At 36.8% G+C, this 17,775-nt stretch overlaps 1 protein-coding gene across 1 annotated transcript in view; it reads left to right on the forward strand.

Annotated features, from left to right (window-relative positions):
- The window catches only part of GUCY1A2 (guanylate cyclase 1 soluble subunit alpha 2), a 446,276-nt gene that overhangs the window by 234,037 nt on the left and 194,464 nt on the right, over positions 1-17,775 (forward strand). The window contains exon 5 of the mRNA XM_072611211.1: positions 3,161-3,646. Coding sequence (XP_072467312.1) covers positions 3,161-3,646 — 486 coding nt within the window. The remainder of the gene's footprint in view (positions 1-3,160; positions 3,647-17,775) is intronic.

Genomic DNA, 17,775 nt, shown 5'->3' on the forward strand with positions numbered 1-17,775 from the left:
GCAGGCTTATTCCTTATGTATAGCAGTTTTTGAGGCCTTTTCTATTTAAAATAATTTACTTTGCATATTCCTTTCGGTCTATTTCAATTCAGTCTTTGTATAATTTAAGATGAAAAAAGCTTCGAAAGCACCTTCTATTTTAAGCTCTCTGTTTTCCTAGATTTCATAACTGCATTCCTTATGTTAAATCATATCTATTCCATAAAACACATCACCACATTCCTAAATTCGTAAATTATATAAGGCATACTTTAATTTTGGCTTTGTAATTATAATGAAAGGGATACAAATTTCAAGGTTAATAATATATGATATTTTCCCATTAGAAACCGAATACATTTTTATGAGACACATACATACTCTGAAGTTCTTCTTGCTTACTTCATAAATATGAGAAAAAGCCCATAACTAAAGTTTTCTTTTGGTTAACTAGGGTTTTGGCCTTTGGGTTTTTCCTCATATGAAAAAGCAGATAAAATTTATCTTTTTCCATTAAGACTTACTCACTGAAAAATAAATCATCTATGGGCTAACCAGTAAGTCACTATTAAATCTCATAAGAACCCTGCTCTACTCTGCTGTGGTCAAAATACTTCTGGAACCTCCTGTTCATTCCAGTGTCAATTTTGAAGGATCACTTTGACAAGGTGGAGTAGGTCCAAGAAAGACTAACCAGAACAGTGAAGGTTCTGGAAAACATGACATGTGAGGATAATTTAAATGAAGGAAGACTGGGTATCAGGGAATATTAGGTAGAAAAAGTAGGGTTATTTTTTCTTGGTCCTGCAGAACTAATATTACAGTGAGTCAGATCTGAGTAAGATATAAGGGGAAAAAAACTTGCTAGAAATGAGAGCCTTCCCAAAGTGCAATGGAATGGCTTGCTATGGTGAGTTTGACATCACTTGACATCTTTAAACAGAGGCATGTTGTAGAGAGGATTTCTATTCAAGTATTGATCTGGAAGAGGGTGAGGAACCTGCAGCCTCAAGACCACATACAGATTTCTAGGTCCTTGGGTGCGGCCTTTTGGCTGAGTTCAAGTTTTATGGAGCAAATCCTTTTATTAAGAGGATTTGTTTTGAGAAGTTTGCATTCAGTTAAAGGGCCGCACTTCAGGACTTAGAGAACCACATGTGGTCTGGAGGCCACAGGTTCCCCACCTCTGGTCTGCAGGCCCTCTGATTTCCCTCCTGAATCTGAGATTTTATGAGAAGTTATCAGTTAATTCAAGTGATTTTAAGAGCCAGGTTCATGTAAAAAGGGATTTTCCTGTCTTTAACATATATTCTGTATTGCACTTTGCCCTGAGTAATCTTCCAGAAACATTTAGACCTACATTTTCTTTTGTTTTTTTATTTTACTAAAATTAGAATTGTGAAGTGATTTCATTGGATAACTTTCCTTGAATATATTTTCCCACCCACTCATTTTCTAAATCCTTAAATTAAGCTTTGTGGGAATCTAGGATGGTCTTAAGTGATTACACAAGTTGGCCATCAGAGTTTTTAATATTACTTAGCAACATGAACTGACACAAAAGAACCAATGGTTTTAGAGGTGAGGATATGTCATTGTTCTAGAAGTTCTCCTTAGGTTTATAGTTCCCATTAATCTGAAATGATGCTACATTCCCAGAACTTTCTCTTTAAATGTGAGACAATAAACATTCTCTTGTGGGCAGACTTAATGATCAAGATGGTAAGGATTAGGGTATGAGCTTTATCTGGGGGCGTGTTGGGCAAAAAGACAACTGAGTAGGTAACAGGGGAAAATGACTGCTGTCCTTTCTTTTTCTCAGTTCAGTTAATTCACTAGGTTGTCTCTCCTGTACTGAAGCTCTGTTTCCTAAGGGAAAGAAGAGAATCTGGGGGTCATACATAGATTTAGAGTTGGAAGGGACCTTAGAGTTGTGTGGGTTTCTCAAGTGTTCTCCTTACCTCAAGTTCTTTCCTGACAGATCCATCCTCTATATAGCAGTCAAAGGAATTTTCTTCAAGCCCAGGTCTGACCATATCATTCCACTTTGCAATAAAATTCAGTGACTTTCTATTACATCTAGGATCAAATGCAAACTATATTTAAAGCCTTTCACATTCTGAACTTCACATTTCTTTCTAGTCTTATTACACATTATTCTCTTTCATATACGTCACAGTCTAGCCAAAGTGGCATTTTTACATGCAGGATGTGTGTGTGTGTGTGTGTATATATATAATATGTATTTATGTATATATATATATGTATACATGTGTATTTGTCTCTATCTCTATCCATAGACTGATAAATATAGTATATATGGAGACATTTTGAAATAATACTTGATTATAAATTCCTAGGTAAGTCCAACTAGAAAAAAACCCCAATGAATTGTTAAACTGTCTAATGTAATCTTGTATTTATATATGTACATATATATATATTTAATATGTACTTGTAATTTCATCAAAGTAGAGAATTTTTGCTGTGGAAACTTCCTCAACTGCTCATCTATAACTTATAGGCTTGGAGAATTGTTCAGGGGACATTGAGAGGTTAAGGGATTTGCCTATAGTTAAGCACCTGCTTGAGAACAGGACTTGAACTCAGGTCTTTTTGACTACAGGCTGGCCCTATATATATATCATGGAGCCTTGTCATGCATAGCAACTACATTTTCTAAGGTTGTACTTATGTAGTCATAACAATTCGTGTGAAAAGTTCACTTAGTTAAATATTTGTTCTATGTAATATTAAACAACTGTGTTGCTGATTTTTTTCCATGTAGAATGATTGTTTTTCTGACTAAATTGACCACCTTAGTTAGTTTTCTGTCATATGGGCATGGCCTAAGTCTAGTGTTATATCAAGATCATTATATCTGGTGTTACATCAAGACCAGTGAATATTTAATGTAAACTAGCTCTGGAATTAATTGGGTTTTAAGTGGAACCTGTACTATTTTTCTAGCTCTGTTTACTCTTCCTTATTTTATCTTTAGCAATGATCTGTGGGACCAGTAGTTGTACAGTGGGACTAGTTTTGCTCTAGGCTATATGTTCCATTCAAGTTTGATGAAATTGAATTCAAAACTAGTAGCATTTTGCATTGTCCTCTTCATTAGTATTATAAACTCTCTTGTAATAAAAGTACCAATCTAAATTCCATTTTGATTTTTCAGGTGATGGAAGTCAAAGGACAGATGATCCACATTCCAGAATCAAATTCTATTTTGTTTTTGGGCTCTCCGTGTGTAGACAAGTTGGATGAACTCATGGGTCGTGGCCTGCATCTCTCAGATATCCCCATCCATGATGCAACTCGTGATGTGATATTGGTTGGGGAGCAGGCCAAAGCCCAGGATGGACTAAAAAAGAGGATGGATAAACTAAAGGCAACATTAGAAAGAACTCACCAGGCTCTGGAAGAAGAGAAAAAGAAGACTGTGGACCTTCTGTTTTCCATTTTCCCTGGAGATGTAGCCCGGCAGTTATGGCAAGGACAACAAGTGCAGGCCAGAAAGTTTGATGATGTCACCATGCTTTTCTCTGACATAGTGGGTTTCACAGCCATCTGTGCTCAGTGTACCCCTATGCAAGTAATCAGCATGTTGAATGAGTTATATACCAGATTTGATCACCAATGTGGATTTCTGGACATTTACAAGGTAATTATGACTTTAATTACTTACGTCTATAATACCCATCCAGAACAAATTATGACTGCTCATCTCTGTGAAAATGGCTTGTCACAATGATGAAATTTTCAGGTTAGAAAATGGTTTTTGACAAAATAGGTTTTTGAATGATCAGTATTGCTTTAGTTCAGAAATCTTCATTTTAAGTACTATTGCTTAAAAAGTCATTCTCATAAATTTACATTTATTAGGAGTTGATTTTGTGCATTTCTACATGCAAATATGATTTTATTTCCTATTGACATTTCACAGGAGTGCATATTCTTTGTAAACTATCAATCAGAATTCATTGCTATAAAGAAGAACAACCTCTGATTTTGCCCAAGTCTGGGCTATTTATAACTCTATAATGGACCTTTTTTAGAAAGTGGGGGTTTGCCACAACATAAACTAAGCATTATATAATCTGATGACTAAAGAATGAGAAGGAGTGATGAAGTGTGCTGGAGTCTACAGCTACGTCCCAGCTAACCTGCAGTTAGTACTTGGAAGGTTTAATTGTGACTAGTAACAAACACATTAGAGCAGGACACCCTCTGAATAGTCTATTTGTGCCTGGATTATTAGTGATGGCAGCAGGAATACTATGAAAATGAAGAATTTTCACAATGTGCACTAATCAGCCGTTGATCTGGTAAGGAGGGCTCTTCTTCTCCCTCCTATCAAGTCATATTAGTGTCATGTTGCTTTCAGCCCCTCACCTGTCAAATCAATGCTCCCATATTTTTGTGCCAAGAATTTCATGTGGGTTTCTCCCCTTCAGTGACTAATGTTTTGTTTCAAAGGGGGAGGGCAAGTATTTGAGTAGGGATAAATAGTAGGTCTTTTTTCCTCCTTCCTGCTTTACTAATCTACATAGAAGGTTACTTCTTTTTATAGCATTTTCCATGTAAAGCAGCTTTAGATAGAATCCATGCATTTTACTTTGGAGCCTCACACCTTGAACCAGAGAATGTTAGATAAGACATGTTTTTGAGTCTCCTTGAGAAAAAATGATAATGCTTTTTGGTTTCTTTAGTTCCATTGTAGAACAAATCAGCTCCAAAGGTTTCAGCTGGGTCCTTTCTTAGGCATATGCATTTTGTGTAAATTATTCATGAGAGAATTGTTATATTACACAAAATGAGTTAGAAATTAACTGCAAATCTTTTAGACTTTATCACTACATAACATTAGCAGGATTGTCCAGCTAGTTGATTGAAGCTAGGCAACCATCTACCACTAGGCTACCCTTTCTATGGCTCAAGTACATCTCCAGTGGGGAGGGTGAGTTATGGGAAAGCTGCCAACATTTCCTCCCATCCTCTTTGGAAATTTCAGGAAGCTAGTGCTGGCAGACTGCTCTCTGCCCCCAACCCAGCAAACCTTTACTCTCCACCTCCCACCCCTTACCACAGGCAGTCAGGGGCTCCTATGATTTCTGCCTGCCAATGACCCACATCATTAACAACTCTGCTCTGTGAACCTAAGACTCAGGGGAATGAAAAATAAATCCTCCTCTGAAAAAAATGGTAGAGGACCCCTTTCTTAACAATGGCCTGTCAGTTAGGTTTTGAGGGAGGAAGGAAGGATGAATCTCCTGAGGCTACCATCACAGCTACAAGGTAAGAATGTAATTAGAGTGCACTGACATCAGCACCAGATTCCTCAGAGATGAACTAAGGTTTTTCACAAAGCAAAGCAAGCAGTTGAAACAACTTTTCTATGAGATGATAAGTTTTTTCTATATACTGTGCATTGTGGTAAAGGTAATAGTTACAGTGATAGCGGCAATCAAGGTCTGAAAGGGAAAATATCGGGATGGAAGATCTACGCTTCCTGTCTCAACGGGTTGTATTTTTTATCTGCTTCTCACATTCTATGAAGAAAAAGAAATGATACTGGACCTAAGAGCCTTTTAAATCTGACTTTCTTAAAGCCCTGTCAGTAACTATGTGAAATGACCAGATTTTTGGACACAAGGTGTACTGGGCATTTTTGACCAATGTAGTGTAGTGGAAGAGAATGGGTTTGAGTTTGATACTTCACTTGCTGTGTGACCAGAGACAAGTCATAACTTCTTTGGGAGTCCATTTCTTCATCAACAAAGTCAGGATGCTAATGTTTGCATCATGTGCCACACAAATGTTTTTTTTATGAAAAGTGCTTTGTAAATTTCAAAGCTTTATATAAATACTTTATGAACATGAGTTATCATTGTTTTAGTCACTGAACCCATGGCAAAGGGAATCATTGTTGGTGTGGTAGGAACTGGCTTAGAGGGAAAGTTCCTTTGAGTGTTTACATGTTTAGTATATGTGCTAAGTGCTGAACATGCAAAGTCAGGCAAAAATAATCCCTTACCCTCAAGGAATTGGCATTTTAGTGAGGAATTGTTAAAGATGATCTTAGAATATATAGAGATGCAAACTAGAAGATGTAGTTAGACGATGGTGTGGCCAGAGAGAGAAGGATCAGTAAGCCATGAAGAAGAAAAAAAGAACTGAATTGAGTTAAAAAATTATATTTATCTGTGAAGGATACATTTAGAATATATGTTTGGAGGTCACATCAGGAAAGAGGGACAGGAAGATGAAATTCAGCTCTGGTCTGATAAATATAGATATTCAACTTTTAAGTAATGCCATTGTAATAGTATGTAGAACTAGATAAAACAAAGAAACAAAAAAAGTGTTGACTGTAATTCTCATCTGACCTCTTTATTTTCTAGATGAGGAACTTGCCAATAGGGGAAGTTCAAAGATTTGACCAGTATCGCTTAGGTAATATAAAGCAGAGCTTGGATTCAAACTCAGGTCTTCTGACTTCAAATCCAGTTCTCTTTCTATGATAATACTATGGAAATAGGATCATAAATCTAGAACCAACAGGGACTAAAGAAGTCATGTAGTCTGATCTCCTTATTGTACAGATGAGGAAGTTTAGGCTCTGCAAAGTTAATGATTTGCCCAAGATTCCAAAGGTCCCATTCAATTTAGGATCATAGATTTAGAGCTAAAAGGTATCTTAGAAGGCATCAAGAAAGTGAGACAGGAAGTCAGAGTACAGCAACAGCCTTTCCACTGTATAAAGTTAAGTAATTTTATTTTCATAGGATCTAAAGATGGAAAGATCCTTAAACATCATCTAGGTCAACTTTCTCAGTTTTTGTAGATGAGGAAATGGATTGGAGAGATATGATTTGGCCTGGATCACACAGGTAGGAAGTGGCTGAGACAGATTTTAAACCCAAGTCTTCTAACTCTTTCCACTGAGTTATTAAGCATAAGATGTAGTAGCCACAGTATGAGATATAAAATTGAGATGAGTCATGGTCCTTTTCTTCACAGAACTAACATTCTAGTTAGGAGAATATGGTATGCACACCTGTTTCCAGTCATTAAGTGTTAAACAGTATTGAAATTATTTCAGAACTGTAGCTACACAGTACAAATTCATTATGTAAGAAAGCAGAGTTGTTTCCCTCCCCCACCTGCCCCCATATTCACCAAAGGAAGATCTTAAATTTGGATTTGGGACTAATATAATAACAGAGAAAAATCATTTGCTACCCACTTATTTTTCAGGGTATTGTAAAAAAAAAAGGAAACCAAGTGAAGATTTATAGCCAAGAGGGATGATTTGAGACTGTGCCTCATATAATGCATTCAAAATCTGCTACTACAAAATAATGTGCAAGTGTTTAAATTTATGGTTGTCTCTCCCTTGGTTGCCTCATTATTCCATGCTTTCCTATCATTACAGAGATGATACAACAACTAGTTGGAATGATAATGGTAGACTTTAGCAAAATTAGGCCATGATAAAAAAAAGGGTTCTGATGAAATCTGCAACCCACCTATTTTGCTGGAGGATGGAAAACAGGATATTGATAATACTGTGCATATTTTATGCATGGAAAATCAAACATATAACTTGCTTGACTATAAAAATATTAAAGGTGTGTAGATAAATAGGATTAAGGCAAAATGAACCACGGATTATGATTTTCTTGAAATCAGGAAAGCAGGAATTCAGCAGTGCCAGTGTGCTGATAGAATATTTTTTTTTCAAACGATTCTCAAAGATTAAATATTGAACATCCAATGAATAGAAAATAATCATTTTCAGTTCGGTTCTGCAATAAATCCTTGGTTTCACTACTCTTCTCCACTCATATAGACTTTAATTCCTTTGGACCTTGGTAGGTAAGTTGTTTCACAAGTTGCTGTGACCAGGAACATTCATCATCTGATTGCTGATCTAGATCTAATTTTAATTCTACTTATAATTTACCTAGATTATGCTTGTATAACAAGAACACAGCTGCTCCCTCACACAGACCATATCTGAAGCTTTTCCAGCTTGATGGAACCTGCTAGAATTTGTGCTTTGTCGAAATCCCTTTGAATACCCAATGGTCAATTCAGCATTTATATTGATAATATGTACAGATGTTTTTACAAGTCAGTTTACAGAGTTGATAAAAGGAAACCATTTGCAAGCAATGTTTTATAATCAATTTTAGTTCTACTGAAGTCATGAATATTGTTACCTCTACCCAAATGATCTATCACCTAAGAGTCAGTCTAGGTTCAGAAAAAGTAATCTCATGAAGATTGGTCACCATTGAACTAATTTCATTTTGCCCCAGCACCTTTCATAAACATCTGTGGTTTAGGATATAGAGAGCTGGGCTCAGCGCCAGGATTCTTCAACCTGAGTTCAAATCCTTCCTTCTGATATACACTGGTTTTGTAACCATGTGTGAGCCAATTAACCTCTGAAGTATTTTACTTCTCTAAAACAGAAACTTCAGAGAAGGTGTTGAAGGTACTGATCTGCATTGACAAGAGTTTTCCCAGTGGGGAGGTCCCTGTAGTTAGAAAATCTCCTGTCTTTATCCTTATCATTTATCCCTATCTTTCAATAAAGCAGCACTATGTTTTTTCAATTAAATTTTATTTTTGTTATCAGTAAAAATCTCTCCTCTCCCACAGCTTTCCCCTCTGTTTCTCCAGTTGAGAATGAACTGTTAGAAACAGGTTTGGGGTTTTGTTGTTCAGTCCTGTCCAACTCTTTGTGACCTCATTTGGAGATTTCTTGGCACAGAGACTGAATAGTCTGCCATTTCCTTTATTTCATTTTACAGATGAGGAAATTGAGGCAACCAGTGTTAAATGACTTACCCAGGGTCACACAGCTAGTGTCTGAGGTTGGATTTGAACTCAGTTCCTCTTGGGCCAATGCTCTATGCACTGCCCCACCTAGCTTGCCCCTTGAGAAGCAGGCATAGTCAGGCAAAACAAATTACTGTGTTGTCCATGTCCATAAGGAAATAAGGTGTGTGTGTGTGTGTGTGTGTGTGTGTGTGTGTGTGTGTGTGTGATTTGTATATGTATCTCATTCTGCACTTTGTCTTTCACCTCCCTATCAGGAAGTATATATCATGTTCTCTGTCTTTCAAAGTTGTTTGTCTTTATAATATTGTTATCTTGGTACAATTCATTCTCCTGGTTCTGTTCATTTTGCTCTGCATCAATCTTCCTGGGTATCTCTGAAATCATCTCCTTCATCATTTCTTATAGCATTAGAATATCCTATCACATCTCCCTACCATAACTTGTTCAGCCATTCCCCCACTTGAAGGGTATTCCTTCAGATTCCAATTCTTTGCCACCTCAAAAAGAGCTATATTTTGTATCTCCTTAGAGTTTGTTTGACTTAAGACTAATTTCTTCCTTAATCTACCTTCTCTTCCCTCTTATTTCACTGTTGAATTATACATATTTGTGTATTTGACTCTGTGTTTGTGTATTCTTTCCTCCTTTGACCAGTTCAGACGAGATTGAGGTTCCAGTGTCAGCCACTCCTCTCCCATTTGTACAGACATCTATTTGTGCACTCAGATTTGTTTGAGATAATTTCCCCTAACCTTCCTTTCCATTTCCACCTCCAAGTCCAATGTGTATCCTGTCTCCTTCTTTTTCCACTCTTCTTTGAAGAACATTTAGGTATAGCAGAAGCACCCCTAGGCCTTCTATTTAACTAAACACCCTTTATGGCTTTTAATGAAAATAGCATTTAGAGGAGACACATGCATCATCTTCTCCACGTTCTAATTTAAGTAGTTAATATTTGTTTTGTCCCTTATGACTGATAATTAGTGGTTACCCTTTTATGTTCTTTTAACTCCTATGTTTGAACTTCAAAGTTTCTAAATAGTTCTGGTCTTTTCATCAGAAATGCTTGAAAGTTATCTATTTCATTAACTTTTTCTTCTGTAGACTTATATTTTACTTTTCTGGATAAATTATTATTGACTGTAAAACTATATCCTTTGTCTTTAGGAACATCATAGCCCAACCTCTCAAATCATCTATAATGGCGGGGATTGCAATACACATTTATATGGCACTATGTGCCTTGTGTTGTGTTAAGTGCTAAGTATCATGCTAAGTCCTTTTTGTATATATCTCATTTGATCTTCACAACAACCCTGCAAGGTAGGTCCATTTTACAGCTAAGGAAACTGAGGCAAATAGAAGTTAAGTGACTCAGCCAAGATCAAATAGCTAGTGTTTATGGCTGGATTTGAACTCAGATCTTCCTGAGTACTCTACTGTACCAAATAGCTGCCTCTAAATCCTGTATGATCTTTTCTGTGATTCTTTAGTACTTGAATTCTTTCTTGCTGGCTGCACTATGATTTTCTGACATGGAAGATCTAGGTTTTGTATATAATATTCCAGGGAGTTTTCATTTGAGTTTTTTTTTTTTTTCAGAAAGTGAACAGCATATTCCTTCCATTTCCACTTTGCCGTCTGGCTCCATTTTTTCTCCTTCAGCTCTCTCTCCTTCCATTTATTTATTTTTTGAAATCTTATTTATTAAACCCTTGCTCATCTCTAATAGAATTCTAGTTGAATTTGTGCCTAAGCTTTGTTTTCCTTTGAGATTTTGCTTGCTAATGTTTCAATGTCATTCTCTTCTTCTAGGTTTATTTCTAGAGTATCCCTGTCACCATAATAACTTTTTATGGTGGCCTTTTTTTTTCTGGTTGCTCATTCTTGCAGCCTACTTCCTGACTTCAGACTTGTGTTGCTGCCAGGCTCTGCGTACTCCTGGAGGGAGAGTCTGGGCTTGCTAGTCTAGTTGAAGCTTTCCTGAACTATTGAATGTTAAATTATTCTATGCCCTCAGGTACAGCTCAGGCTGGGAAACTGTAAGCTTTCAGTGGTTTCAAAGTGGTTTGATGCAGGGCATATTCTGAATGCTGCCTTCTTGGTCTCAGCTCTGCAAATTTCTGACCTGAATTCAGGTCTAAGCAGCAGCCGACTGCTGTTGGACTTACCCCTATCAGACAGCTGGGAAGCCCTGACTCCCACATCTTGCATGAGATTGAAATGCTCTGGTTTGGGTCTTGGACCTCCTCTTGCCTAGATGCATAGCTCCTTCATGAGTACTAACTGCTCACTGTGGCAGGATACTGGTCAAATTCCACCTCTAATGTCTGTCTCCCTGTGCTGACCTGGACTGGAAAACAAAATAACTGCTGTGACTTTTTCCTAGGTTTCTACATCAGGGACTTGGTCTGATGCATTTTCTAGATATACTTGGAGAAATTATTTTGGGGGGTGTGGTAGTGAGCATGTGGCTTGTCACATTTCTTCTTACTACTTTGCATTTTTTTTATGACAACACTTTGTTAAAATGTGACTTAAGGCCTGGGGAGGGTTGCTGTCTGCATGTGCAGAAGGACCCAACCAGGTAAAATCACAGTTGAAATATTAGAGAAACTGAAGATCTTCAGCCTTGCAGGATGCCAATACCTCCACAATCATTTATAGGCTGTAGCAATTGAGTCAAAATTTCTGACTCTTCAGATTATAATATGTTTAGGAGCTTAATTAGTCCAATTAATTTTGGTTACTATGACCTGCCCCTCTTTCTCCAAGAGAAAACCAGAAAGAATTTTCTCACTTGGGTAGGCAACTTCATTGTTAGTTGCAAGGTACAAGCAGCATGGCAGGATGGGACAGGCCAGGAGATATCAAACTGACAGTGTGATTATATCAGAGAGAAACTGTGGGTGTAGGTCACAAGGCAGCCATGGGAAGTGATTGATTAGTATTGGAAAAGGATCATAAATGCCATAATGAGGAAGCAGAGTCTATAGTTCTGAGAATCAACATAGGAGGGGAAGAATAGATGGATTTAAGATTCCAGAGCAACAGTGTGAGTCAGAGTCCAGGAGATCCAGAGGAAAAAAGGAACAAAGGCCTTTTCTAGGAACATGGGAAATAAAAGATACAGAAACACATTGGTCAGATATCTGGAATCAAGAATCCAAGCAGAGCCTAAATAGAGAGTGATAAAGGTAACCATTAACAAGAACAGTTGATAATTATTTCACACCATGAATGGATGGTTTAGTGGACAAAGTAGTGGCCCTGGAGTCAGAAGACCTGAGTTCAAATCTTGTTTCTGATAACTAGCTCTGTGACTCGGGGCAAGTCACTCAACTTTGCTGTGCCTCAGTTCCTTGTCTGTAAAAATGAGGAATTTGGATTTGATGACCTCTAAGATTCCTTCCAATTCTAAATGCATAATACTCTGATCTGAGGCAGGGGCTCCTTATAAATACATATTTACGACTGAGATCATAGAATCAATTAGAAACCCAATTCAAGCAGGAGAATGTGGGGCCAGACCATATTTGGTGGGCTCCTACACTTGAACGCAGATCAACAAAGGGATGGGTACTAAACACTCAGATGTGCATATATAGAGAGAGATGCGAAATGTAAGCAGAGCAGTTGAATTACCTGCTAAACCAGATACAACCTTGAAAAATACAGGAAGGCAGTGAAGGAAAAAGCGAGCCTTAATAGGATATGGAACTGGAGCATTGCCAGTTAGAGTGACTCACTTCTGGAATATTCAGGAGAGCAAAGAAAATTGAAAACATGATTCTCAGAATCTGAATCTTCCTAAATTAAATAATTAAATATTTTTTCCCCTTAAGTCACACAGCAGACTCCAAATGAAGCCCACAATGCAAAATAGAAAAGGAGAGAAAACAAAATGATGTGCACTTCACCTGAAAAGGATCAGTAAAATATCCTGTATTTCAAGACTTATATTAAGTATTAAGTATAGTTGGTACCGGTGATTTTTGGATTATAGACTGGAAAGGCTTGTTCAGGAGGTCGGTTTGAATCAGTGGGAGCTCTAATGTAGTGAGACCCAAAGATAAGCAAGCCCTTTGTTTTCAGATCTGCTCTGCTTAATATTTGTGGCAGAAGATTCGTATATAAATTGGATAAGGTCCCAAGGCAAACTTAAATCCCCATATCTAACTTGCCTGGCAGAAATTGAAGGATGGGATTTCTCACCCTGAGTTGCAAGGCTATTGCATTCTCTGTCTCGAGAATTTCAGCTTGTATCTTGGCATTTGAGCATACTGAAGGAAATGCCAGGTCCTCCTCTTCATAGGAGGCTTCAACTAACCTTTAGACAATCAAGCAGACTCCCAAGGACTTGATCCTCAAGTGAGTTGAAATTTGAAGCAAAACAGTAGGCTTCCTGCCTCCTGGGATTGTTTCATGATAAAACAGGATGCCCATTAAAGGATCTACGTGCTGTAGTTATTCTTGACAGTCTATAATTATGCATATATCTTCTTCATTCTGCCTCTTCTCATGGAAATGCCAGGTTCATTTGGTAAATAGTGACTGGGGCTTTTATTCAAGATTTATAAATTTACTCTCTGTAGCCAGTGAACACTTGGTTTCAACATTTTAAAATGTTATGAATTTATACTAATGCCTTTCAGTAGTTTCCACCAACGCTGGTGCCATTTAGTTTTGCCTCAGTATTATTAGATATGAAGTAGCACTTACTCATCCATGAAGTTGGAAAAAATAAATTTCTGAAATTAAAACAAAGCAACTAATGTTGCTAGAAGTATAGAACATCATTGCTGAATCTCAATGGGCAATAAAGAGACGTATTTATTTTGAGCACAATTCTAATGGACGTTAGATTATAAAGTAGAAAATGCAGATTAATAACTTGCCATAACATTTTTTTCAACTGGCAACTAATATGCAGTCTGTATGATGACACTAATTCTCTAGTTGTGGGACTTTCCTCATTTTTACCTCCATTTCATTCTCTTCAGTTTTTATTATCATAGGCCATCTCTGCTGCTATGTGCAACCTTAGCTCAGGTGGACTTTTTAGGACCATTATCTCTCAGTCAGGGGTACCTGGTATACATGAATACATGTATGTATTAGGTATAGTGATTTGGGGATTATAGAGACCGGAAAGACATTCGAGAGGTTGGTTTAACTTTGGTTAAACCAAAGGGCACCAAGTACTAATGGAAAAGTAATAGAAATGTTATTTTCTGAACTTGTAAGGGTCACTCAAATTCTCTGTCTTATAAAAATATTCTTTTGCCTTCCACAAATTGAGTTGTATTAGGTTCACCATGAAAACAAAAAAGAATTCAATATAAATCCACAAATATTTGTCAAATGCCTATTGCGTTCAGAGCAGCACTGCTGAAGCCTGAAGGAGCTAACAAAATTTAGATAACTTGTCTTCAGAGTTACTTAGTGGTATCTGACCTCATAGAGCATAGCAATATTCCTTTAAGTAGCAGTTTATGAAAAGTCAAGGAGAGTCTACCATCAACTGTGTAGAGCTGCACTTACAGTGTTTTAAAATTTCACAGTCTCTAATATGAGCTCCTGAATCAAATTACTATTGCCTTCCACGAACTTTTCTGCTTTATTGTTGTGATCAATTCTCCAGACAGCTAGCAGGCTGACATCCTTGAAATGGCCAAACAGAAATCCATATTGATGAAGTGTCTTGCTCAATTTATCAGACTAAATGTTTGAGTGTTATTGTTTTTAGGGGTATTGCTATTTTATCTTTTAAAGGATGGTAGAAACTATGGATAGATTAATGTGGTTTTTTTTAGTACTACCTGGATTTGGATTACTTCCCGTAAGCAGGCTGGGCAAATTCCCATGGTACTAAGTGATTCAACAGAATTTTCTGGGCAGGTAGACCATTCTTATATCCTGCTCCTGAATAACATCAAAAATTTAAATTATTCTATGTGTCCTACAACATATTTTCAATTGCCTGCTGGAGCCATCCTATTTATGTTTATACTATACCCTTCTTGTTATATCACTTGATACAGTCAGATTTAAAAACCCTAGGCTCAGAGATGTGAAAAGTACATTAATTTCCAGAGCGTACTACTATAGTCCAAGGGGCAGTGGTGATATATATATGTTCCCTCTCTATAGGGGCTTATAGAGATATACCATTCACACTGTGTAGTTACTACATCATTGTAGTTGCATTTACATTTCTTATAAGGGAATATTTAGTCCCTGTTTGTTAAAGAGCTAATTCAAGACAATGGAGCTTCTTATATGAAGCTTGGTTGTATGTTAGTGAAATAAATGCATCTTCTTGTCTAAGGTTTTGTCTACTTTCTGAACATTACAGGACCAGCAGCAAAACTGTGGTGGAAACATACAGGGGCTTGCCCCAAAACAAAGGAAGAAAGTTGCCCAATATCAAGAAGCAGAAATCCTAAATTTTGCTTTTAATCTAAAGTCAGAACTGAGGGACCAATTGGTTTTTAGCCTGCACAGATTTGTTCTTTATAATTTCATTGCAAAGATAACATCCGCAAGATCGTTGGAGGCAAAATTATTTTAGGACACTGGGACTTTATAACATGATATTTATCATTCATTTTTTTTGTCTTAATCAAGAAAAAAAGAGATGTATAAGTTGTCAGGGCTATCTGAAGAAAGAAAGTTTGATTCTCAAAACATAAAAGTAGGAGTCATAAGATATGTGTGTAGCCTGGGCTCCTAAAAGTGATTTCATCTCCCCTAAGGCTCAGTTTCCTCATTTGTAAAATGAATGGTTTGGACCAGATGTCCTCTGAGGTCCCGCTCTAGGTCTAGAATCCTTGGAAAAGTTTTTTTCCCCTCTATGAGCTTTGATCTTCCCAAAATTGAGATAATAATACTTGTATTTTTTCTTTGTGAGTAAAACACTTGGTAAATTATAAAGAGCTATATAAATGAGTTACAACTGGAGGGGAAGGGAAGGGAATAAATGCTCACGTAGTGCCTCCTAAGGGTCAGGCCCTGTGCTAAGCACTTTACAAATATCTCATTTGATCCCCACAACAATCCTGTGAAGTAGAGCTATTATTATCCTCATTTTACAGTTGAGGAAAGTGAAGCAAGCAGAGGTTAAGTGTCTTGCCCAGGATCACAAAGCTAGTACTTATCTGTGTGATTCCAGGTCCCGCTTTCTATCCACATCACCACCTAGCACCATTATCATTACAACTATTGATTCTCTTCATCTCAGTCTCCTCTTTTTCAGGGGAGTTCTGATTGAAACAGTCTTGGGACAAGCTGCTATTCTGCTCTTATTCTTTGTTCTTTAACATTTTCTGGGTACTATGGGGGTGAATAAATTAGGTTTTAAATTGAATAAGACTATAAGGAATTATGTTTTTTGTTCTTTAAACTTACTGTACACATCTTTGGGACTCTATCAGCAGGGAGTGGGGGAGGATGACAGATAAGCTATATATTTCATCCTGTTCTGACATGGTTTTGATTTCTTTCCTAAGTCTCTATGTTTTGAAAGCTTTTCATTCTACAGAGCTTAGTGTTCATGAGTATTTGGAATGGTAACATCTATTAAAATGTTCTTAAATTGTTCAAAATCAATGTAATGTCCAGGCAATTACAGGCAATAATTTTTAGGGTGAATTATGTTCCAGACAAACTGAGTTTGTTGAAGTTCTAAGGATCTTTTTGGAATATATATTACTAGTGTGGGGGTCTAGGTGTGTAATTCTAGGTAAAAGATTTTGTTTTGCTAAGTATTCAGTGGGTGCTAAACTTTTGCCACAGGTGACAAAGTATTTCAGAGTTATTACTGACTCCTTGTATATCTTCCTTAAGGATAACCCTTCTATAGCTTCTGGTGGTATTGATCTGATCCTGAATTGATATCATGAACTCTTCTAATTATAAAAATCTACATGACTCAGCTGTATTGAATACATGTGTCAATATAAAATGACTGTCTGATGACGCATTACAAAACAGCTGAGGAAAAAAGGAAAACAAAAGGAAAAAGAGAAAGCAAAAGATATATCCAGCTGGATGCAGAATTCCAGAGAACAGCAAGGAGAAATGAAGTTTTTTTAATGAATAATACAAAAAAAGAAGAAAACCATAGAGTGGGAAAGTAAAGAGATTTCTTCAAGAAAATTAGAGATATAAAAGGAATTTTTCATATAAAAATGGGCATATAAAAGACAAAAGATGGTAGGGACTTAGAAGCAGAAGAGATTAATAAGAAATGGAAAGAATACACAAAAGAACTATACAAGAAAGTTCTTATCATCACAGATAATCACAAGGTATGATTCCTAAGAATGAAGTTAAGTGGGCCTTAGGAAACATAAAAGGCAAGTGGAGGTGATAGAATTCTGATTGAGCTATTTAAAACCCTAAAAGATGAGGCCATTTATGTGGTGTACTCAATATGCTGGCAAATATGGAAAACTCAACAGCAGCCACTGGATTAGGAAAGACCAGTTTACATCCCAATCCTAAATAGCATTGTGAAGAAATGTTCAAATTACTGAACTATACATGTTCATTTCACATTTAAGTAAGTTTATATTTAAGATTTTCCAAGCTAGGCTTTAGAAATATGTGAACCAAGAATTACCAGAAAAGCAGGCTGATTTTCAAAGAAGCAGAGGAACTAGAGACCAAATTGCCAACAGTTACTGGCTTGTAGAGAAAGCAAAGAAGTTATAGAAAAAAAAACCTACTTTTGCTTCATTGACTACCCCTAAAGCTTTTAATTATGTGGATTACAACAAAATATGGCAAGTCCTCAAAGAGATCAGAGTAGCAGATCACTTTATTTGTCTCCTGACAAACCTGTATGCAAAACAGGAACCAAACATGAAACAACTGACTGTTTAAGATCGGAAAAGGAATACATCAAAACTGTACCTTGTCACCTTATTTATT

This window comes from Notamacropus eugenii, chromosome 5 (genome assembly GCF_028372415.1).
Source record: "Notamacropus eugenii isolate mMacEug1 chromosome 5, mMacEug1.pri_v2, whole genome shotgun sequence".
Classification (NCBI taxonomy): Eukaryota; Metazoa; Chordata; class Mammalia; order Diprotodontia; family Macropodidae; genus Notamacropus; species Notamacropus eugenii.